Consider the following 24,775-nt stretch of genomic DNA (forward strand, 5'->3'; position numbering starts at 1 on the left):
TTTTAGCTGATTTAGATAATTGTAATTCTTGTTTTATTACAGTTACTCTCTGCTCCCTTTCTCCCTTCGATGTTGGTCTCCTTCGCGGACTAGGTGTTCCAGGAAGTTTTTTGTTACATAATTTATTCTATTTTTCCTAAGTTAGCGCTGCAGTTCTTCTTCGTTCGACTAAGAGAGCCAACGAAACAGAGCTGTTCTGTTCAGGCCTGGGGAATCTGCTGTCACTGCCGACCCTCAGAGGACATCATCATAGGCGTCATCCCTTCTCTTAGAAGTATACCCGTGGAGCACCTGATCAGCACTTCATCTTTGAGGAACTCACTCCGGCTATGCTTCCTCAGGCAGCGCTTTTGTCAGATATTTGAGTGCTACCAGTAGGTTTGCCTCCAGGGGTTGGACTACTTTCCCTTCCGAGGGAGAGTTTTCCTCCCCAGGTGTGGGGTTGTTTCTCCCTTCCGAGGGAGAACTTCCCTTCATCTTCGTCACTTCACTGACTCCTACTGCTATTGCTGTCTTTTCCTAGACTACGCTCCCCCCTTGCTGAGTCTCTCTTCCCTCGGGGGGGGGGGGGGGGGGGAGCATAGTCTTAGGCAAGTCTCTCCTGCGAAGTGATCACACCTCTCGTTCGCGAGAGGGCCACTCATAGAGACTCCTCTTCGGAGGATTACTACTGCTGAAGGTCAGCTTGCTGATCCACCGGCCCTCAGGGGCATCATCTGTTCCTGGACCTTCTCCTGATGACGCTGCAGCTAGTCCTCGGACTTCGGTCCTGGACTCTTGTGTGGATGGTTCGCGATCTCCATCGGTGGATGTTCGCCCTTCCAATGGGCACATCCCAGTTCCTGATCGTCCTACCAGCTGACCTGCCGACCTACCATTACAGAGAGCAACGTTTGCCAGCTCGCCAGTGCTCACCAGCCAACCTACGATCGCCAGCATTCTCCCACGTGCGCATGCCAGTATCCTACCCTGTGCGGGCCAGCATTCTCCCCGCACGTGCGCCGTCATTCCTTTGCGTGCATGCCAGCATTCTCTCGCGCGCACCAGCGCTGTCCTACGCACGAGATCTCGCCCGCTATCGCGCCCTTGTGACCACTTGTGCGCACCTGTGCGCTTTTGCACGCTCCTGCGCATTCTAGGGAGACTGCACAGCGCCTTATCCGCGCCAACGCCCTCTGACGCACCACCGCTCTCCTGCTCACTTGTGCTCTCAGATCCAGCCCTCGACAAAGCACCAGTGCTCGCCAATGCGCCAGCGCTCGCCAATGCGCCAGCTCTTGCCAAAGAGCCAGCTCTTGCCAAAGAGCCAGCAATCACTTGCGCACCAGTGCTTTCCTGCTCACCAGTGCTCTCCTGCTCACCAGTGCTCTCCTGTGCCCTAGTGCTTGCCTGCACATTCACCGAAAACTGCGCTTCAGCAGAAACTGAGCACTAGCATCAACCTATGTGCCAACGCTCCGGTACTCTCCTGCACACTTGCACGAGAGGCAAAAAGAATGAAAACTTTTTGACAGGTTACCATTGCTCAGCAAACGCATTACAGCATGCCCGCCAGGAAAAGAGGGAAGAGGCTTCACAGAATGATTCAAGATCCCGAAGATTCCATCTTCCAAGGCGAATCAACCACATCTACCATTGGTCGAGACTCCTCACAGTGAACCCTTGGTCCCTTTCTCTTCAGGAGTTTTTCTTGATAGTACCACTGTCAGCAAACACTATCTGAACGTTGCAAATGGCCTATCATTAGCTCGCAAATCTCTAATTACCAGAACGCCAATCACTAGCTCATCGACCGCCGTTCACCGATTTCTAGCTCATCTTCCACCAATGAAAAATCATCAAACTGACTGATCGCTAGATCACAGTTTGCTGATTGCTAGCTCACTGATCGCCAGATCGCCAATTGCTAGCTGATCTCCCTCTGATCATTTAACTCCAGTCTCACCAATTGCTAAAGATCTCTGAGTGCTAGCGTGCCGATCGCTAGTCAATTACCAGTCATCAGCTTGCTGATCACTAGATCGCCGATGGGCAGCTCGTCTTTCTTTGATCATCGACCTCAGCTCACTGATCTCTGACCAGCCAATCGTCAGCTTGCTGATCTCTGACCAGCCAATCGTCAGCTTGCTGATCTCTGACCAGCCAATCGTCAGCTTGCTGATCTCTAGCTTGCCGATCGCCAGTGCGCAATCGAGCGCTGATCATCAATGGCTCATCAATCACCAACTGATGATCATTAAACCATTCTGCTGTCTCTCGAGGCTCTCCAAGCCAATCACCAACTCATTAATCGCCAACCTTTCTTGGCTGACTGACCAGACAGCCTTCATCTGCCTGTCAGTTACCATCTTTGGCTCACAGATCGCCGATTCACCGAATCATCGGCAGTTTGCCGTTCACCAGCAGTTCGTCAGTCAGACTTACTAGTCGACCTCTGCCCGTGGCTCCCTAGATTGGAAGTCATATAACACACTTCTCGCTACTCACCGTTCGCCTTCACACCAATCCACTAAAGCGATCGGCAAACGATTGACAGTCCCCATCAACGGCCTTTCGACAGGCGACTACTCGCAAACACACTCCAACTGCACAGCAACCACAATATCCAGGCATTAACCATTGATTAACATTCGCCAGACCGATTCTGTTCTAAGGAATAGCATCAATCCCGTCAGGCGCATGGTACGGTTAAGCGTTGCCTTACTTCTATCAATTAGAGTTCTCTCCCAGGGAAGAATCCTTACACTGGGTATCGTGTCCCATCCTTTCCACCATGAGTCAAGACCCCAGCGTCAGCAATCTCCCATGCGAAAGGATCCGCAAGGAGCTGTCCCTTTGGGTTGATATCCACACCATGTTGGAGGAGTTTGGACAAGAGCTAAGACCACAGGTATTCATTTGGACTCTGGACCTAAAGGACGAATACTTCCAGGCCCAAACCATCCATCTAGGAAGGATTGAAGATTCAGTCTAGACAAACATGAAACACCAGTTCAGGGCACTGTGCTTCGGACTTTCCACAGCATCCATCCTGTACTCACAAGATCGGCTTCCATCTCCTCCGTTTCTGGACGACTAACTGACCTTAGCAGACTCAGTGGCAACTTTGCGTTAGCAACGGAACTTCTGAAGCCTTTTTATCAAGATCGGGTGATCATGGTAAACCTTAGGAAGTCTTCCCTACTTCCCTCTCAGAAGACTGGTATATCTGGGAATGATTCTAGACACCAATCTCCAGAAAACCTTTTCATCAAAGACAGGCGTAGAAAAGTCACAAGACCCTTTCTCAAAATGAGAAGAACTCCCAGCCCAGAGTGGCTATTTTTTTCCTCGGACACCTATCATCTCTGGCCTGTCTAGCCTCCAACTGCTGCCTCAATATTTGTTCTCTCCTGTGGCGTCTTGAGTCCGATTGGAATCAGGCCTTTGATTCCCCAGACATTCTGATTCATGGGACCAGAAGTTTGGACGAACCTCAAGGGATGGGTGTCAGTCAAGAATCTACGGAGTGGTATAACCTTTTCATCCTTCCCCACTCCTCGAACTTGATGCTGTACTTAGACACATCCAAGGAAGGAAGGAGGGACCATAGTGCTACACCACACAACCTCAGGCCTCTGGACAGAGTCAAAGTACCTCCACTTGAATCTCTTAAGAGATGAAGGCCAACTTTCCAGTCCTTCAACAGCCTCATCAGTTCCTAATGAGCCACTCAGTGGTGTGATGAGTGACAACACGCTCACATCAACAAGCAAGAAGGAACTTGCTTGCAGCCTCTTCCCATCTAACAGTATAAATACTAACCGCTCGGTACCACTATCAGCCCGCTTCATTCCAGACTAGAGAAATGTGCTTGCCAACAATCTGAGCACAACATCTCGGATAAGGTGTACCAAATGGTCTTTGGATCACCTTGTAGTCGACAAAATCCCGATTTTACGAGGGTCTCCAACTATGGATTTGTTCGCAACGCCCCTGAACCTCAGGCTTCTGTTGCTCCCCAGTCCTAGACCCCAAGGCTCTCTGGCAAGAAATATGCCAACAACGGTGGGCACAACAACTACGTTTCCGTCTCATCCCTGTTTTTGTCTGAAGAGAAAGGTACTCAACAAGGCTAGAACATCGGTTAGCCTCTCAAGGGCTCTCATAACTCTTCTATGGCATTACGCAGAACGGATTCCAAACCTTCTGCAACTCCTGATAGAGCCTCCAAGAGAACCCTCTCCATGTCACAGACAACGACACTTCGATATCTTAACACAAGCAATAGCTTCGCTATGATTGTACACCTGGAGACTACCCTGTACCTCCTCTCTCACAGAGGCTTTTCGCAATAAGTTGTAAAAGGTTGTCTAGATATCTGAGGAATTCCTCAGCATCAGTCTACCAGGAAAAGTATAACGTACTCTGTGGTTGGTGTCATGGGAAAGCGTATCTCTCTACTCGATACCTCTATTCCAGCAATAGCGGAATCCTTGAGTATATGCAGGAGGAAAAGACCTCCTTTTCAGTTTCAGCAGGTAAAGACAATCACTCAACCTTGAGCCTCACCTTCAAACTGAAAGAAAGGGACATCCCCTTATCGCTAGATCTTTCCTAGCTCATGTGGACTTACAACTTACCTTTTCCCAGTCGGAATTGAGACCTCCCTCTCGGAACATGATTCGAGTTCTCCGGTCTCTAAGGAGACCTCCTTACGTTCCACTTCAGCAGGCAACAAATTTTCACCGGGTTTAGAAGACAAGTGTTCCTACACACTTTGACAGCGGCCAAACGAGTCGAGGAACTTCATGGTCTCTCTTTCGACATCGGCCATTCATGAGAAGGGTGAAAGGCAATGTTCAGTTTCGTCCCCGAGTATGTTGCCAGACACTGTCTCCAGAGGTGACGGTTCGTAAACAACAAGTCTCCACTCAGTAACTGATGATCCAGATCATCTGTTACTGTACCCGGGGTAAGGTAGATCACCAAAACATCCTCTCTTCTGGATTCACAGAGTCATCAATTACGCTCTGAATCCAGATCCTCACCCAACAAGTCGACCCACGATATCAGGGGCATAGCTATGCCCCTGGCCCTTCTAAGCAAATTACTCTGTGATGCAGGTCCTACAAGGAAGGGTGTGAATGCTCCAGGTGACTTTCAAAACCTTTTTCTTGCAAGACGTGACCCACAGGAACTCGATACGATCTCTATCGGTCCTGTGGTGGCTGTATACCTCAAGCTCCTTATTGGACAAGTAGCAGAATATTGAGGGCACTGTTACCCAGTTTTAGTCTGCGTGAATGAAAAGGTTTGACTGGCTCTTATTCTTTTCTTCATCCTCCCCTCTCTTGGGGAAAGCAGCATCCTGGGTTGTCTGCATAAGCAGACCTCAAACCACTGGAGGTAAACCATGCTCCCTTGTTTACCTAGTATTAAAACACTACTGTTGCGTCCCCATACCCTGACGAGGTGGTATTGGGAAAGTCTTGGTTACAATAGTTTTTCCTACAAAAACTCGGAATAACTTTTCCTAGACAGTCACACTTATAAATATCTCAACACACAGCTTGTGTAGGCCGCTGACCTTGCGTAGCAAGGTTTTAGTGAGGCGCAGGGACTCCTTATTTTTAGTACCAACATTCTCAGATAAGGAGCCCCCTGGTAAAGCCAAAAGCCAGATTGAGAGGGATGTCCACCCTTCCTAAGGGGTGAGTCATCCCTAAATAGATAGCGTAGGTTTGTATTCCAGTTACGGAACAAATGACAAATTCGTTGATAATTGTATTTTTCCTAACGATACAAACCTTAGCTATTTATACAAACTTGCCCGCCAGCCCTATCCCCCTTGAAGTCCTACCTCCAAGGAAAGTGAGCTAAATCACTGGTGTGTGAGTGGGAGCGATAGTAAGCTACCCCCCCCCCCCCCCCCGGTGTGGGTAGATAACCCTCACAAAATTTTAATGGCTCATCATTTCAGCTTCTCAGAAAGTAATACCCCTAAATAAATAGCTAAGTCTTGTATCGTTAGGAAAAATGCAAATTATCTACAAATTTGTCTTATTCTGTTCACTGCAAAATTGAGAACAAAGAGGTCTATAGAATCTTTGGAGTAGTTACTCTGCAGATTTGGAAAAATAAGCAGTTTCCAAACTTACCTTAATCTATGTATTATGTTATTTCTGAGTAATAAGGTTACATAAGTTTTTGAAAAGGAGATAATTTCTCACTTTCAAGGTTTGCCTCTGTGTTTTGTTTCTCTTCATCTTCCTGTATTACAGGTTGAACTGCTTGAGCTGAATGAAAATCAGCTGATTTCTCGGCATGTTAACATTTGGTAAGGCGGGTGCTGCACATGCATGTCAAAGACTCATTTTAGCAGTAGCTGAACTAGCGCCTACATTTACCCCACTAGAGTTAACCCGGGATGAGCTAGCGGCCGAGCTTGCAAGCATACGACCTACACTGTCATATGAATCATGATGAAAACGATTGACTTCAGTTGAAAGTTAGTTCATCCTCTCAAGATTTGATGGAATAATACGGTGCCATGCTGTCCACAAAAGTAATATGAGATTGTTTAGAATCGCTTACTTTAGTTTAGCGAGTTGAGAGATATAAGGATCAAACTACCCACGCGTTCTTCTGCCACATAATCTTGTTGTCTTATAGAGCGACTATTATTGTGGCTTGCAAGCATTTAGCAGCAGAAGGGCCTAAAGTGAATAAAGTATTCAAAGATCTGTGAGAGATTTTTGAAATACTGTGCTGCTCAGTAAACTTTCAGAACCTTTACTGCAAGAAACTATTAACTCTAGACTCAAGCTGGGAAAGGAGTTAAGTTAGGTTTGGCAATAGGACAGGTAGGACCAGAATTACCGCTTTTAAGAGAGAATTCAGTGGACTCATAAACTTTAACAAAGAAAGCTATCAATGTCTATAGTGTATGCAGCTTATCACTATCGAAAGATGACTGATTATGTGAATTGTTTAAAGATGAAGGCGTGTCATTATTATCCTCAGCCCCGCTATAATCAACTAACCTAGACTTCCTTGGCTTTTCCCCTAAACTTAAATCAAGTTTCCTTTACGCTTTGATCTGTAAACTTGATAGACACCATTGGAGCGTACTTTTCCATTAGAGGAAACGCACTATTCACATCAGTTTTAAAGTCACAGTATTCTGTTGTCCCCGGCACTATACACAAAGGAAATACAGATCATGATCTCTTGGAAATAATTTTCCATGCATACTGTACTGTATTTAGTAATTGTTAACAAAACCAGGGGAAGATATCTTAATACACAGTAATAAGCAAACAGTCTGGAGAGGTCTGATCACAAATGAGTCACTAAAAGACAAAGAGACACTGACAGGTCAGTAATCACTTACTGCCAGAATGTTCCTTCTTTTACTAAGGATATGGTTTTAAAAGTGACTTTTGAGTAAATGTCACTCAAACTAAGCTTCAGAATGAGAAGTAATATGAACATCAGGTGAGTAAGAGATTAAAAATGTAATTATTAGTATTCTGGTTTCTGTAATTTTTACCTACTACCTGGAGGAATATGAGCTCTTTCAGTAGTGAACAATCCCTTAAGACCAACAGGTGAGACTTAATAATTATAAATAATATTAGTCTCACAAAATAGTCTTTTATAACTGAGTAACTGGCACATAGTAAAGAAAACACTTTGGCGCAGTTTTCCATAAATAAGCTCGTGCCGCAAAAAGAGTGAGTGGCCATAGGGTTCCCTTCTCTAGTGAGGACAAACATGCTATTGCATTGTAAAAAGAGACAGGTTAGATGATTCATGAGACAGCATAATGCAATGGGATATTTATGCTGGATATGACTGATGTGGAAATTGTGGGTTCTTCCAAGCTATATGTGGGATGGCAAAGCCAAACATTTGAAATGGTGAGGAGTGCAGTTTCACCATACAGTCAGAAGCTCTTATGAACAGTTTCTAAAAGAGATATCTTTAGAACAAAGAAGAGGCAATAACTTTTAGGATGTTAAATAAATCCAAGGTAAAAGCAACAAAATGGTTTCTTAAGTAGATGGAAACCCTTTATTTAAAATTTTGAAGAAGAGCATTGAGATGAAATTACCTTAGATATAAGAATAATACCTCTTGCAGATATCTATTCTCCCGCAAAGCATGTGATTAAGAAGAGGCCATGTTATAATAACTGTAGGACATACTATTTATACTTTATAAATGCATGATTCATACTGTTATAAAAGGAAAAAGAAATATGTTCATTAATGAAACAGAAAACTTTCAACCTAATAATTCTACGAACAATGGAATTGGTTCTCCAGATTAGATGACAGTATTCCATATTAGGATGTTCCAGGTACCACACAATTTTAAGTGCTCCAAAAGAACAAGTGTAGCTTTGCACATCCCAAAGTAGACAAATAAAAAAAAGAATCCTCTAGATTTCTTGCCATTGCAGTTGATGTACTTCAAAAAATGACAGCCGTACTAACTTATATGTTGTATGAATGATCCACATCCCTAAAAATGCCTTTATGAACATTAAGGTTTGTGTTCAGTTATTCATTGCATGCAAATCCAACTATGTTTAGAGGGTATACAAATATATGTTTACATTAGATTTTTGTGTTGATAACAAGTTTCTTTATCTTTCAGCGGGAGCAGAGCCTCATGAAGCCTTCACTCAAGTAGGCCTATGTGTTTTGGCTGGGATCTTTGTCTTCATCATAGTGGAGATGTTGGCTGTACAGAACCACAGTTCCCCTGAGAACAATAACACAGTCAAAGATGGTTCTAATACCAATAGGAAAGAGGTAAGCCTTAGGAGTAAGATATATTCTAGGAAATCTGACATTCTTTAATTGAATACTTACTCAATGATAAAAAGTAATACCATACTGAAAATAATTTACTTTGTTAGTGTTTTTAATTCCAAATGCCAGAAAGCACAGTATAGGACAAAACAATTTCAATATGTTACCAACAAGGGTACTATTAGTAATTGTGTAATTTTCAATATTTAACTTACCCGGTGATTATATAAGCTGCAGCTCTGCTGCTCGACAGAAAACTCTACGTAAAAAATCCGCCAGCGATCGCTATGCAGGTAGGGGGTGTACTTCAACAGCGCCATCTGTCGTGCAGGTACTCAGTACTCATTGTAAACAAAGAACTCAATTTTCTCTCTGTCGTGCTACCGGCAAGACCTACTAATTCGCTGTTGCTAACTGGATTTGTTTTCACAACTATTTGGTGAAGTACACGTTTCTAGTTTTGAGCTTTCGCTGTGCAGGCTTTCTCTTCAATAAATCCTTGCATTCTTTTTTTGATATCGGATTATTTGTTGATGACTTTGGATAGTTTTTGAATTCCCCTTTGACCAATTCAAAATGGCTGACCTTTCTCAAGTCCCTAAATTCAGGAAGTGTAATGCTAGGGACTGTTCAAGGCGTCTTCCGAAGGCCTCTATCGATCCTCACACCGTTTGTTCCAATTGTCGGGATAAAACCTGTTAATTGGAAGATCGATGTGAGGAATGCGTTGGGCTTTCGGAATTCGATTTTATCGAATTCCAGAAATATACACGTAGGCTAGAGAGAGATAGAGTCAGGAGAAGTTCATCTCGTTCCGTTGATTTTTCCTCTCCTCATGCCCCACAACCTATTCCTTCCCCTGTAGTGGTTGCTCCTAATCCCCCTTCTGGCACTCAGGAACCGTCGATGGCAGATATGATGCGTGCCATCCAAGCTCTGGGTGAGAGAGTTGAGTCCTTGGCTAGTGACCGTAACCAGCTCATGGCGGACGTCAAGGAGCTGAAGTGTAAGAGTGCAGTGGGAAGTGATAAAGTGAGTGATAGTGTTGTGGATAGTGTTGCGCTTGAGGGTTCGTCTGTTCGTGCCTGTCGTCCTCCTAGTCCGGGACCTCTTGCAAGCTCCCAAGTCCAGGGGAGAAGCAATGTCGTACGACCAAAGGGTTCGAGAGGCTTTAATCAGCGAACAGACGTTCCCTCCGTGGTTTCGGGCGTATCTACCCAAGATCGCCCCACCCACACAGAGACGAGAGAGCCCATTTATTCCTCGTCTGCGGAAGAGGTTTCTTGTAAGAAACCATGGACCAAGGTCTCACGACCTCTTAAGCGCAAGTCGGTCCCTTCCGCGCAAGTCCAACGGCCCAGTTGTAGCCACTGGGTCAGTTCGGACTCGCTGCAGTCTTCCGATGACTGCTCACCTCCTAAGAGAGGCAAAGCGGTACCGCCTCAGGCAGTTACACCGTCTGTCGCCGCTCCTGCTCCTGCAGACCCTAAGTGGTCTTTGCTGCAGACCATGCAGTACCAATTAACGTCTCTGATGCAGGACTTTCGTGCGGAGAAGGTTGCTGCTGCACCAACCTCTTGCCTACAACCAACCACGGTTGTGCGTCCTGTGGACGCTGAGGCGACCTTCTTGCGCACTCCAGCTGAGAGAGTCCCGCCACCCATGCGTTCCAGTGTACCCTGCCAGCCGCATGTTGACGTTCAGCGACGCACGGAACCTTCCGTTGACGTTCGCGAGGTACAACAACCGTCAAAGTTGTTTTGTTTTGACGCGGTGCGTCAACCTCCGCAACCCAGTGTGGTTGCCTCTGCTCGCCCACATCAGACTAGACAGTTTGGAGTAGACGCTGTGCGTCCCCGCGCTGCTATGGTTGTTGCCAGCTCACAGACTGGGCAACAGTTCCATGACGTTGCGTCCGGTTCAGTCACGCGTGCACCCGTGCGACCGGACTCAGCTGACCAGCCGATACCTACTCCATTGCCGATTCCTCCTCAATTCTCGGATGATGGACTCTCTGATGATGACGATGCGGCACACGTTGATGAACCACATTCGGACCTTGACGAGCCCAAGTCCACGCAACCCTCTTTGGACTTTAGAAAAGTTCTTGCTCTGTTCAAAGAGATGTTTCCGGACCAGTTTGTGTCTGTGGCTCCACGCTCTCCTCCGTCAGAGTTTGCTTTAGGTACGCAGTCATCCTCGCCTGCCTTTACGAGACTCGTCCTCGCACGCTCGTCCAAGAGAGCTTTACGAGTTTTAGGAGATTGGATGCAGTTCAAAAAGAGTCTAGGGAAGACAGCCTTTACGTTTCCCCCTGCTAAACTCTCTTCCAGATCGAGCGTCTGGTATGCCACGGGAGAAGTTCTCGGCTTGGGAGTTCCTGCCTCTGCCCAGGGCGACTTCTCAAGTCTTGTAGACTCTCCCCGCAGGCTAGCCATGAGACGCTCTAAGATATGCTGGTCACCTTCGGACCTAGACCATCTGTTGAAAGGAGTATTTAGAGCCTGCGAGGTCTTCAACTTTTTGGACTGGTGTCTGGGAGCTTTGAGCAGGAAGATATCCCCGACTGAGAAGGAATCTTCCTTGCTCATCAGGTCCTGCATGGACAAGGCCATACGTGACGGATCTAGTGAGCTTGCTGCATCGTTCGTATCCGGAGTCCTCAAGAAGCGTGAGAACCTTTGCTCTTTCCTGTCAGCTGGAGTGACACCGTGTCAAAGATCAGAACTTCTGTTTGCTCCTCTCTCCAAGTGCCTTTTTCCAGAGGACTTGATTAAGGAGATTGCTGCTTCTTTGATTCAGAAGGACACCCATGACCTGGTTGCGTCCTCTGCCCGCAAAGCCACCCCTTTGCCTACCTTGTCAAGACCAAGGATGGACACTCCAGCGTCCAGATTTATTCCGCCCTTTCGTGGCAGAGCCTCCAGCAGAGGAGGTGCTCGTGCCGAAGGGAGACCTGGGAAGAAGAAAGGAACCAAGTCCTTTAAAGGCAGAGTCTGACTGCCACCTTCTTCAGACAGCAGTGGGAGCCAGACTCAAGAACTTCTGGCAGACCTGGGAGAAGAGAGGCGCAGATGCACAATCTGTGAAGTTGCTCAGAGAGGGGTACAAGATCCCGTTTGTACGAAAACCCCCTCTAGCAACGTCTCCCATCGATCTCTCTCCCAGGTACAGAGAGGAAGACAAGACGAGCATTGAAACAGGAGGTGTCTCTCTTGCTAGAAAAGGGAGCGGTAGTCAAAGTCCTGGACCATCAAACCCCGGGCTTCTACAACCGTCTCTTCTTAGTGGTAAAGAAGACAGGAGGGTGGAGGCCGGTGCTAGACGTCAGTGCGCTGAATGTCTTTGTCACAAAGCAGACGTTCGCCATGGAGACCACAAAGTCCGTTCTAGCAGCGGTCAGAAAGGAAGACTGGATGGTCTCTTTAGACCTAAGGGACGCTTACTTTCACGTCCCCATCCACCCAGACTCCCAACCTTTTCTGAGATTCGTTTACGAAAAGGTTGTCTACCAGTTTCAAGCCCTGTGCTTTGGCCTAAGCACAGCTCCTCTTGTGTTTACGAGGCTGATGAGGAATATAGCCAAATTCCTTCATTTAGCGGACATCAGAGCCTCCCTCTATTTGGACGACTGGCTTCTAAGAGCTTCTTCCAGTCGTCGCTGTCTGAAGGATCTAAAGTGGACTCTAGATCTGACCAAGGAATTGGGTCTCCTGGTCAATATGGAAAAGTCTCAAGTGGTCCCATCCCAAACTATTGTGTATTTAGGGATGGAGATTCACAGTCAAGCTTTTCGGGCTTTTCCGTCGGCCCCCAGAACAAGTCAAGCCCAGTTATGCATCCAGAACATGCTGAAGAAGGAACGATGTTCAGTCAGGCAGTGGATGAGTCTGATAGGGACACTATCATCCCTGGAACAGTTCGTTTCGTTAGGAAGACTACACCTCCGTCCTCTTCAATATCACCTAGCTGTTTACTGGAAAAAGGACAAGACGCTAGAAACGGTCTCGATCCCCATTTCCGAGAAGATGAAGTCTTCCCTGACTTGGTGGAAGGACAGTATCAGCCTCAGAGAGGGTCTGCCCCTGGCTGTTCAGACTCCCAACCACGTTCTCTTCTCGGACGCATAGGACACGGGCTGGGGCGCGACATTAGACGGTCGGGAATGCTCGGGAACTTGGAACTCGAGTCAAAGGACAATGCATATCAACTGCAAGGAGCTACTGGCAGTTCATCTGGCCTTAAAAAGCTTCAAGTCTCTCCTTCAAGGCAAAGTGGTGGAGGTGAACTCGGACAACACCACGGCTTTGGCGTACATCTCCAAGCAAGGAGGGACCCACTCTATGACGTTGTACGAGATCGCAAGGGACCTCCTCACCTGGTCAAAAGATCTGAACATTTCTCTAGTAACGAGGTTCATCCAAGGCAACTTGAATGTCATGGCAGATTGCCTCAGTCGGAAGGGACAAATCATTCCAACAGAATGGACCCTACACAAGGATGTGTGCAAGAGACTGTGGGCCACATGGGGCCAGCCTACCATAGATCTCTTCGCAACCTCGATGACCAAGAGGCTCCCAATATATTGCTCACCAATCCCGGACCCAGCAGCAGTTCATATAGATGCCTTTCTCCTAGATTGGTCACATCTAGACCTATATGCATTCCCCCCGTTCAAGATTGTCAACAAGGTACTGCAGAAGTTCGCCTCTCACGAAGGGACAAGGTTGACGTTAGTTGCTCCCCTCTGGCCCGCGAGAGATTGGTTCACCGAGGTACTTCGATGGCTAGTGGACGTTCCCAGAACTCTTCCTCTAAGGGTGGACCTTCTACGTCAGCCACACGTAAAGAAGGTACACCAAGGCCTCCACGCTCTTCGTCTGACTGCCTTCAGACTATCGAAAGACTCTCGAGAGCTAGAGGCTTTTCGAAGGAGGCAGCCAGAGCGATTGCTAGAGCAAGGAGGACATCCACTCTTAGAGTCTACCAATCGAAGTGGGAAGTCTTCCGAAACTGGTGCAAGTCAGTATCAGTATCCTCGACCAGTACCTCTGTAACTCAAATAGCTGACTTCCTTTTATACCTGAGGAAAGAAAGATCTCTTTCAGCTCCCACTATCAAGGGTTACAGAAGCATGTTGGCATCAGTCTTCCGTCACAGAGGCTTAGATCTTTCCAACAACAAAGATCTACAGGACCTCCTTAAATCTTTTGAGACCACGAAGGAGCGTCGTTTGGCTACACTTGGTTGGAATTTAGACGTGGTACTAAGATTCCTCATGTCAGAAAGGTTCGAGCCGCTACAATCAGCCTCCTTTAAAGATCTCACTTTAAAGACTCTTTTCCTGGTTTGCTTAGCCACAGCTAAAAGAGTCAGTGAGATTCACGCCTTCAGCAGGAACATCGGATTTTCATCTGAAACGGCTACATGTTCTTTACAACTTGGTTTTCTAGCCAAAAACGAGCTACCTTCTCGTCCTTGGCCGAAATCGTTCGATATTCCAAGCCTATCAAATATGGTTGGAAATGAACTAGAAAGAGTCTTATGCCCTGTTAGAGCTCTTAAGTTCTATTTAAGACGAACTAAACCTTTACGAGGACAGTCAGAAGCTTTATGGTGTTCTGTTAAGAAACCATCTTTGCCTATGTCAAAGAATGCTTTATCCTATTTTATCAGACTGTTAATACGAGAAGCTCATTCCCATCTGAGTGAGGAAGACCAAGCTTTGCTGAAGGTAAGGACACATGAAGTTAGAGCTGTCGCAACTTCAGTGGCCTTTAAACAAAATAGATCTCTGCGAAGTATAATGGACGCAACCTATTGGAGAAGCAAGTCAGTGTTCGCGTCTTTTTATCTTAAAGATGTCCAGTCTCTTTACGAGAACTGCTACACCCTGGGACCATTCGTAGCAGCGAGTGCAGTAGTGGGTGAGGGCTCAACCACTACATTCCCCTAATTCCATAACCTTTTTAATCTTTCTCTTGAAATGTTTTTATTGTTGTTTTTGGGTTGTCCGGAAGGCTAAGAAGCCTTTCGCATCCTGGTTGATTTGGCGGGTGGTCAAATTCTTTTCTTGAGAAGCGCCTAGATTAGAGGTTTTGATGAGGTCCTGTAGTATGGGTTGCAACCCTTCATACTTCAGATCCTAGGGGTCGCTCAGCATCCTAAGAGGATCGCGAGGCTCCGTAAGGAAGACGTACTTAAAAAGGCAGAGTAATTGTTCAAGTCGACTTCCTTACCAGGTACTTATTTATTTTATGTTTGTTATTTTGATAACTGCTAAAATGAAATAAAAAATCCTTAGCTCATAATAATGTAAACATTTATTGCTGGTCTCTACCCACCCCCCTGGGAGTGAATCAGCTTATATAATCACCGGCTAAGTTAAATATTGAAAAATGTTATTTTGATAATAAAATAAATTTTTGAATATACTTACCCGGTGATTATATATTAAAGGACCCTCCCTTCCTCCCCAATAGAGACGCAGTGGACCGAGGAGAAAATTGAGTTCTTTGTTTACAATGAGTACTGAGTACCTGCACGACAGATGGCGCTGTTGAAGTACACCCCCTACCTGCATAGCGATCGCTGGCGGATTTTTTACGTAGAGTTTTCTGTCGAGCAGCAGAGCTGCAGCTTATATAATCACCGGGTAAGTATATTCAAAAATTTATTTTATTATCAAAATAACATTTTATAGAAATATAAAGTTTCATTGAATGGAGAGCCATCTCTTTTTTTTTTTTTTTTACAAACACTTTGTATTACAGGTAACTGGCTACTTAAACCTTATTGCCAACAGCATTGACAATTTCACCCATGGATTGGCTGTGGCGGGATCTTTTATGGTCTCGTATAAAACTGGCCTTCTCACCACTGGTGCTATTCTAATTCACGAAATTCCCCATGAGATTGGGGACTTTGCCATACTACTTAAGTCAGGTATAACTGAATTATGTCAATGATATTCTATTTCCTTATTCACTGTTGAATTATCCTTTGTTTTCTTTATAGTTATCATGAGATTAAAGTAGCTTTACCTATACTGTACTGATTTTCATTGCTGTAATTTCCATTCCACTTCTCCATCTTTTAAACATATCTATAAACTTTTCCTCTGATTCTTCTGTTAACACAACGTGTTGGCATATAGCAGCTCTCTGCGGTCTGCCCTGCTTTATTTCTTTGGAGATTTCTCTATTTAGATGATACATAGCTAATGATGTAATGTACCTGCCACATCCTTCACCCTAGACGTGGTGTTGTGGCATATTAACATCCCTAGCTCAATGCACCTTATCAGCTTCTTGTCTTATTTCATTAATCATGGTTTTAACTAATAAATTCTGGACTATGTTCACCACCTGTGCAGCAGTGTCAAAGTTTTACCAGTTATTGCTACTGCAGTAGCAGCCCTTGGTAAAAACATTGACCTGACCTACAGTATCTACAGTATGTAGTTGCAGTTGGCCTCTAGAGCGAGAGGCCCATCCATCATTCTGTGCCTTATGATTAGCAATCAAATTTTTTAGTCTTGATTCCATGTAAGATGCCTTTTTGAGACCTGTATATATATCGTATATTATCTTCCTCTTTACATAGAAATTTTGCTGTAGAAGCTTCATCATAAAACTTGCCTATATTGTTGATTTCTCTGGCACAAAACCAAAATATTTATTGATTTAACAATACTTCTCAACCTTTGCTTTAGCATCTTACCCATATTTTCACAGGATGTTCAAGTACTCATATTCTTCTGTAATTTCTAGTGTAGATCATTTCGTTTTTTGTATATAGGATGTTAAATTTTTTTTTTTCCTGCCACCCATCTGGTCTCACCCATTCCTTTATCAAGTTTTCATATAATCTGGGTAGTTCTTGTGTAAATGGCTCCTGAGCTGTTAGCAGAACACTTGCTATATAGTTGATGGTACTGGGTATTTTTTATCCTTCCATTTTTCCAACAGCCCATGTAATCGTAAGCTCTTCATCCTACAAGGGGGTTAGAGCTGTCAGTACACTCAACCTGGTGTACTTCAGGTATTACTGGGAGGGTCTTAGCTGCATCCCTTTGGGTCTATAGATATACCCACTTAATAGCTTTTCTTTCATCTGTTCCCAATCATTTTATTACATCTTCTTGTGTAACTTCTCTTAACTTTTACTTTGTAATGCAACTGCAAAGTTTTTCCCAGTTCCACCTTGGTGCTAAATGGCCTCAGACGTAATCTTCTTAACCTCTTCATGATTGTCTCTTAACATCTTTTTCAATCTTACCTGTCATGTCATTATTCAGAATATCTTCTATCTTCATCTCTGTTGTATCAAGATCCGGATTCCATTCCTCCAAGCTCCTTATATCCTCTCTTCCTACCATGTAGTCTTCTACTTCATCTCCCTTTATATATTTTTACTGCTAGTCTTTATATCCATTGATTATTAACATAATTAATTATCAGTCCTTTTGTTGTTAATATTTAAAGATGAGGGAAAGTAAAGTTTGAATCATATTATCCCTAATAGCTTTTTGTCAATGAATTTTTCTAATGCTGTATCCTGTTATTTTTAATTGAATACATGTATTTACATGCATTTGAAATAAAGCACTATAGCCCCATAGTACTTTTTTAGTCCTTGCAAGTAAAGGTAAAGAGGTGTTCATGGTGTAAGATATAAAGCTTCATTTTGTAGCTATCAAGCCACTAAAATGACATTCATTGCTTCTCTTCAATACTACAAAGGCTCTGCAGAATTTGATTCATTACAATTGTTAATCTTCCAGGCTTTAGTCGCTGGGAAGCGACTCTTGCTCAGCTTTACACTGCTGGCATTGGATTGCTGGGTGCTTTAGTTACACTCTTCATAGGTACCTCAGAACTACTAGGTAAGCATATTGTTGGCTCTGCTGCAATATTTACAGCAGAACTGGTATTTTTGTTTGAAGGTGTAATGAATCATTTAATCAAATTTGATTGGTAAATTATAAGTGAAATTATAATTACAAAAAAAAAATATTGCAATTTTGTTATTATACACTGTTTTGCAAACAAACTTAGCATTTCTCTTATATGACAACTGTGAATCAAATAATAAGGAGTTTGCATATGTACTTTACTGTATACAGATATGATTGAAATCACATAAAGATTGTCACAGCTACTATCCAATTAAAGTGTTGTACTGCTAGTGGTATCTTGTTTTGATCATTCTGATCTGCAGAATATGTTATTTTCCATTTGGAATTCTTATAAAAATTGTGAGTCCCAGGACAGTCTGCTAATGCTCTATAGTTTATTGAATGTAAGATATTTTTATTTATTACAATTTTGGTGGAAAGATTTTCTAGGTTTTTTATGAAAACTATGATATTGATTTTATTGCAGGAGGCGTCCAGTTTTATATCTTATCCTTCACTGCTGGGGGCTTTTTAAATATCGCTCTCGTCACTGTGCTACCGGAGTTATTGCAAGAGGAACGGCCAGCACAGTCTTGCGCTCAGCTCCTGTGTCTCCTGTGCGGCACTTTCACCATGGCTGCAGTGGCTGTGTCCTGCTAAGATATGGTGCCTCTAAAATCTCTTGCTTCGAGCTGTGATTTTTAGATGTAATTTGGGGGTAATAACTCCGAACCATGCATGTTAATCGGTGTTACCCAAGTGGAGGAATGCACTCTCTCTCCCAGGAAATGGTTCACAGAGTAACAAAACTGTATTGCAATTTGCAGCATATTTTTAAAATTGACATTATCATGCTTTGGGAACTCTCGATGCATTTGTGAAGGAAAGGATTGAAATATATAGGTGGTAGCTGCTAGCTTTATTTTTTGGAAGATAGTCAGTCACTTTTGAGAGAGAATATGGCATATATTTTTTTATCTAATAGTTCCTCTCTGTGTTAGGGTAGTTATCCAAGTAATTTTACCTATAATAGCTGTCCTTTCTGTGTAGCTTTCTCAGAATTTAGTTTGACTGATGCACAACTTTTATGGTGTATTTATTTGAAAAAAAGAAAAAAATTTACTCAAGATATTTTATTGTCTTAATTTTTTATAAAGCTCAGTCCAAAATTTTCAGATAAGAAACTTTTTGCAATTGCAACATCTTATAATTTGTATTTATTCCTACTTAAGACTGGGTTTACTTAAATGCTCAGTAACAGAACTTTCTTTTAATATAGTGATCTACTTATTCCAAGAAATATTGTGATAGTATTTTATTTAATATTCTGCGGTAATGAGACAAAGAAATGTGTTATTGACCTAATTCCTATTGTTGCACATACAGCATTGGATTGAGTCATTCTAGATTAATCTAAAACTACGAATTTGTTGACAAAATGTTAATTTCAGACAATGCATCTGAAGTCATATTTTTGGGCATTAATTTCTGTACTACTTAATTACATTATGGACTTGAATTTGTTCCAATATGTAACTTCGTAGAAGAAATGCTCATTTAAAATTATCATTATATAATTTGCTCTGAAAATTATTTCAATGGAGAGTAACTGTTGTGAATGGTGAGTTATATGAATAAGCTATCTTCATGTAAAAATGAGCATTTTCAAAGGGCAGTTATAGAATTGAGAACATGCATATTTTTTTAAATAATTGGAAAAAATTGTTTCCAAACAAATCCTTCTGTGAGGTTTGAGTATTTTTAGGTAAGTGTATTGAGTCTGTTCATGAAGAAATTGTCATACTTGACAAATATCGTATTGTAGATTAAATTGTTACTAAAATAAGTACTGCTTATCTACTTAGTTTGTTTTGCAATATGTATGTACAGTACTTGCATACTGTAATTTTTACATTACTCTATTGTTTGTTGCCTAAGCTATACAGCATGTGTGACCACAGTATGCTCAGTGCATACTAGAAATGTTTATTGTACTGTACATAGTCTGTGAGATGTACATGACAACATTATATAGTCATGTGAGATTTGTATTATAAGTAAGGGATGTTAAAGGAGCCTGTCAACTCAACTGTTTTTGTGCATGTTTCTACAAGTAGTCATCGGAACCGTTTTCTTGAAAGGAGTAGAATAAGTTACCTTCCATATCTTGAGATGTTTGGAAAGTTTGTATTTCCTACTATCATGAATAGGTTGTCACCTTTGTTTTGTTTCTCATTTTTAGTACTGTACTGTATTTCATAACTTTAAAGTATTTAATCTTTCTCTTTAAGTTTGCATAACTTTCCTAACATATTTTCAGGACCATCAGGTTTAAGGTAACAGCTAAAACAAGTGCATTTTTAAGTAGCCTTTCCTTAGAAAAATTTATGTACTGTATGTGTAAATCATATATTGTTAAATTAACTTATTACTATTGCCTAGTATGAAATAATAACAAATTGATTTACCAACTTATGATCTGACATATAAGTACTTTTAAAGGCAAGTTGCAGTACCTGTCACTCACCTTCATTAGTTTTATATTTATTCATCTGCTACATATTTATCCTTTTTGTATTAACTAACATTTATCATATCACATTAAGATTACAGCATTAAAAGGCTATAATAGCCCACAATATAACTTTTCAGATGTTCAGTAACATAATCTGACAAATGAACTGTAACTTGCACATTGAATACATTGCATTGAACTGTTCATGTTTATAAGCCTAAGTATTAATACAAATTGATATTATGTGTACTGTACTATAAACTAGAAATATAGTGCTTTGCGAGTTGGTTATAGTGTTGCATTTTTTAGTGAAAACTATATTTGTTCTTACACAAATACAAACCAATTGGAATTGTGCATTAAAACTTAATGAGACAGTAGTAATAGCTAGAGGGTGGTGAGAAGCCCTGCCCACCTGACAGGCCTCTGCACTGATCTCCCACTTTGGTGTCGGCCGCTGAGCAATAGACGTACATCTGTGCGTCCTCATAACTGGCTGTTTTAGTCCTCATATCTGGGTTTTTTTTATTATTTTTGCTTTTGTTTTAAGTAAATGTGTTGGTAGATTATCGTGGTCAAGGGATATTACGGAAGAAGACAAGGATATGAAGTTGTTTCCTTATAACTGTAGCTGTGTGACGATTTTCTAATGCAAATCTTAGTATCCACTTACTTGTTGCTGTTGGGAAGCATTTCTGTTTGCTGTTCATTTCCTCGTTAGTCTAGCCTTATGATGACGTGAACGTATTACATAAGGAAATTGGCATTCTTTAGACATCGCTGTACTCCGTCAGCAGAAGGAGATTTTGTTACCACCGAGTGTTAATGAGAGGGGCACTGTCCTTCTTTTTCACAGCTGTTTTCTCAACTCTGGAAAGGCAGTAAGGACCTATCACCTGGTAGTGCTGCCTCTTTGAAGAGTCCCCTGAGTTCTCTTTCCCCTTGGGAGCATTGTCATAGGCTTGCACTACCCCGGAGAAGGCAAACTTCGAGCTTTTCCTTCTCCTTTGCTTCATCTTCATTAGATTCTTTACACTGCCACTTCTTGAGGAAGAATGAGTAGCAGACATGTCATCGGAAAAGTTCAGGGGACCGACTGTTAGGAGTCGCATATTAATGACTCCAAATAATCCCTTCCCACATGTGCAAGGAAGGGATGCTTTGGTCCCAAAGAATTAATCCTCGTGGGGAGGTGTCTAGGTACTCGGTACAGGTTTTCATAAACTTAAAACTGAAGCTTATCCAAAATTATCCGAAATGGAGGAAAAATATACTGTACCATACACTCAGTCTCGTACGAGGCTGAGCACATGTATTATTGGTTAGGATAAAAGGCACCACCCTTCTTTACCCATTCCTGGACACCTGATCTCTCTCTTTCACTGTGTATGTTAAAAACTGACTCATAATAGAAGAAGTATCAGTACACAACTCCTGCAATGCGAGTTCAGTTTTATACTAGAAGGTTTGCATGCTGAAAATTATCTCACAGTGGAAAGAAGTGTCAGTACACACAACTGTCAGTCTCAAACCAAATGCAGTGTCCTCAACCGAACCTGCGAATGTTTAAGAACGTCTGATCAGATGGAGTTGTGTCATTGATCAATCTCTTCCTGAGTACGTGAGGATGGTATGTACACTACAGTCGTCGGCGGCGTGTACTCGTATCCGAATATCATAGTTTTCAGTCTCAATAGAAGGTTGAATAGAGGAGACGGTGATAGTCAGTTAATTATTGTTGGAGTGGTGAGCCTTCTTATGGCTCGTAAGACCAATTTGTGCCCTGAATAATCGAAGGCATCGATCACACTGAATCGTGGGAGGTGGTTGTGGTTGACTTGCTCTTTCTGCCCATTGCTGTTGTTTAGGTAACAGGTTGGCTCTTCTATTCTCTTCAAAGAGGTCCGTGCCCACTTTAATTTTGTTTCTCCACTTGTTCCTGTTGCTTGCTGAAGCTTCAAAGGTGTTGGGATCTATGTTAGCTTCCTTGAGGGATTTCTTAAGTTGGTCTTTAAATCCATGCATAGGGCGACCTCTAGGACAATCACCTGTATTTAATTCACTGAAGAGTATTTTCTTTGGTAGTCTTGTGTCCTCCATGCACATCACATGGCCAGACCATCTTAGGTGGTGTTTCGTGATCATTCCCTCGATGCTGATGACATTGGCTCTTTCAAGGACTGCTGTATTTGACACATCGCCGTTCCATTTGAATTTCATTATTGCTCTCAGTTTTTTCTGGTGGAATTGTTCCAGGTTTTCGAGGTCCTTACTATAAAGGGTCCAAGTCTCACATGCATATAACAGGGTAGATACTATAATGGTGTTATATACCATCACCTTTGTATGGGTGGTTAAATCTTTGTTCATGAACACCCTGGTGGCTAGTCTCCCATATGCAGTGTGGCCAGCTTGTGACCTGTTTTCAATCTCTTTGAAGAAGATACTCTGGGTGGAAACGATGCTTCCTAGGTATGGGAAGTGTTTGATGCATTCAATGGTGGTTCCATCCATGGTGATGTTAGTTACGGGTGGATTTTCCCCTGGTCTTGGCTTGGCCAATATCTTAGTTTTGGCCTTATTAACTGTTAGGCCAAAACACATGTAGGCAGCATGAAAATTGTCCACCAATTCTTGGAGTTCTTCTTGGGTGTCGGCTATGGCAGTGTTGTCATCTGTATACTGAAGTTCTGTCACATTGATGATGTTGGTGTTGCGCTGGAATTTGAGTCTGGCCAGTTTGAAAATTCCTCCATCTAGCCTGTATTTTATCGCAACGACAGGGTTGTTGTGGGGTGCTTCATATAGTATGGCAGCTAAGTATAAAGAGAATAGGGTCAGCGCCAATACACATCCTTGTTTTAGTCCACATGTGATTGGGAAGAGGGCTGACAAGTTGCTGTGGTGGATTACTTTAGCTGTCATCCCATCATCAAGGACTTTGATCATGTCAACAGAAAGCTCAGGGATTCTGAAGCGATTGAGGACAGACCACATGGCTGTTCTTGGTATGATGCTGTATGCTTTTCTGAGGTCGTAGAAAATTAGTAATATGGGTTTTTGCTGTTCTTTTGAATTTTCCTGTAGTTAGCGAGCACAGAAAATCTTGGCTATTATTCCTCTAGGTGGGCAGAAACCACACTGAGATTCTAGCATGATTGTTTCTGCTGCATTTTGTAATCTATTTAGTAAGATCTTTGCCAAGACCTTCCCTGCAATTGACAGCAAGGATATCCCTCTATAATTCCTTCATTCTCTTCTATCTCCTTTTTTGAAAATGGTGACAAAGATTGCATTTTTACAATCATTGGAGGCTTGTTTTTCCACCCCTGATTTTAGTATGAGGGAGTGTAGACGTGTCTTCAGGACTAAACCGCCGTGGGCCAAAAGTTCAGTGGGAATGTTGTCCTGTCCTGTGACCTTCCCTTGGCACATTTGTTTTAAAACTGCATCAAATTCTTGAAATTCTGGTGGTACTGACATCCATAATTAGGGTGGATGTTATGGCACATTTCGGAGGAAGTCTTGTTGGGCTGATGAGTTCCTGTTCAAATGGGCGTTGAAATGTTCTACCTAATGGTTCTGGATCTCTTTATCTTCTGTAAGGATGTTGTTGTCTGCTGTCAAGAGAATCCCTGCAGCAGTGTGCTTTGGTCTAAAAATTTTCTTTGTGCCTGCAAAGAAGCTTTTAAGGTCCCTACTGTCGGCATAACCTTGTAGGTCTTGAGCCATTTGCTGACACCATTCATTTTGTATTTCTTGAAGCCTAGCTTGACTTTGTGACTTTACTTATGCACATTTAGCCCTATTTGGGTGGAAATTAGGGTCTAGGGTCTTGGTCAAGGGCTATTCGTTACCAGCACAAAGAGATGTTCAGTATCAGTGCACAATCATCCCTTTTTGTCTAAAGAGTTCCAGAGATCACCTTCTTGGAAAACAACAGCCCTGCAGAAAGATCGTTGGGGAGCATACAGTTAGACCTCCGTCTGCGCTGTTTCAGTCATTCGCAGTTCAGAGGTCAATATGATATCTAAATAAGTTTCTAGTATTCGCAGTCTGAACTGTTGTGTGCACCCAGACATTCTTTGCACCCGGCCTTCACTCTGCTTCCCTCCCTGCACAACGCAGTAATGAAAAACAAACAAATACTGTATCAATGACAACTTTATAGCTAGCACATGGAACACTATTAAGTTATAAACCCTTTGCATAGAAATTCTAATAATAGAAATTATAGTAATATTTCATATGAAATTTAAAATGATTAAAAATATAAATTTGCATTACAATTATAAGATTCTCTCTCTTTCACGCTATGAAAAAGGATAAAGATTTTGAAATTGGATCATTATTATTCAATTATCATATGCTTAAATAACTTCATATTAGAAGAATGGTTATTCTAATGAAGAGAAAGGAAATTAAGATTTATATAAAATTTACAGTAATAGGTAAACTCCTTATTTGTTAACGAAAAAATTTGCATTTTTTTTCTTTTTTTAAAGATAGCTTTTAAGAATTACCATCACATATTGGTATGAAATTTGTTCAATCATA

The 24,775-nt window shown here is 42.6% G+C and overlaps 2 protein-coding genes across 3 annotated transcripts in view; one reads left to right on the top strand and one right to left on the bottom strand.

The window, feature by feature from the left end:
• Positions 1-18,665, top strand: part of Zip99C (Zinc transporter Zip99C) — a 135,365-nt gene extending 116,700 nt beyond the window's left edge. For both annotated transcript variants that reach the window (XM_068381645.1, XM_068381646.1), the window contains exons 5-8: positions 8,647-8,804; positions 15,578-15,749; positions 17,590-17,691; positions 18,191-18,665. In XM_068381645.1, coding sequence (XP_068237746.1) covers positions 8,647-8,804; positions 15,578-15,749; positions 17,590-17,691; positions 18,191-18,363 — 605 coding nt within the window. In that variant the 3' untranslated portion in view covers positions 18,364-18,665. The remainder of the gene's footprint in view (positions 1-8,646; positions 8,805-15,577; positions 15,750-17,589; positions 17,692-18,190) is intronic.
• Positions 18,666-21,946: 3,281 nt separating this feature from the next.
• LOC137648056 (uncharacterized) lies at positions 21,947-23,215 on the bottom strand. The gene has a single exon (XM_068380998.1). The coding sequence runs from the start codon at positions 23,213-23,215 to the stop codon at positions 21,947-21,949; it is 1,269 nt and encodes a 422-aa protein (XP_068237099.1).
• Positions 23,216-24,775: the final 1,560 nt, after the last annotated feature.

The sequence above is a fragment of the Palaemon carinicauda genome, chromosome 10 (genome assembly GCF_036898095.1).
Source record: "Palaemon carinicauda isolate YSFRI2023 chromosome 10, ASM3689809v2, whole genome shotgun sequence".
NCBI classification, from domain to species: domain Eukaryota; kingdom Metazoa; phylum Arthropoda; class Malacostraca; order Decapoda; family Palaemonidae; genus Palaemon; species Palaemon carinicauda.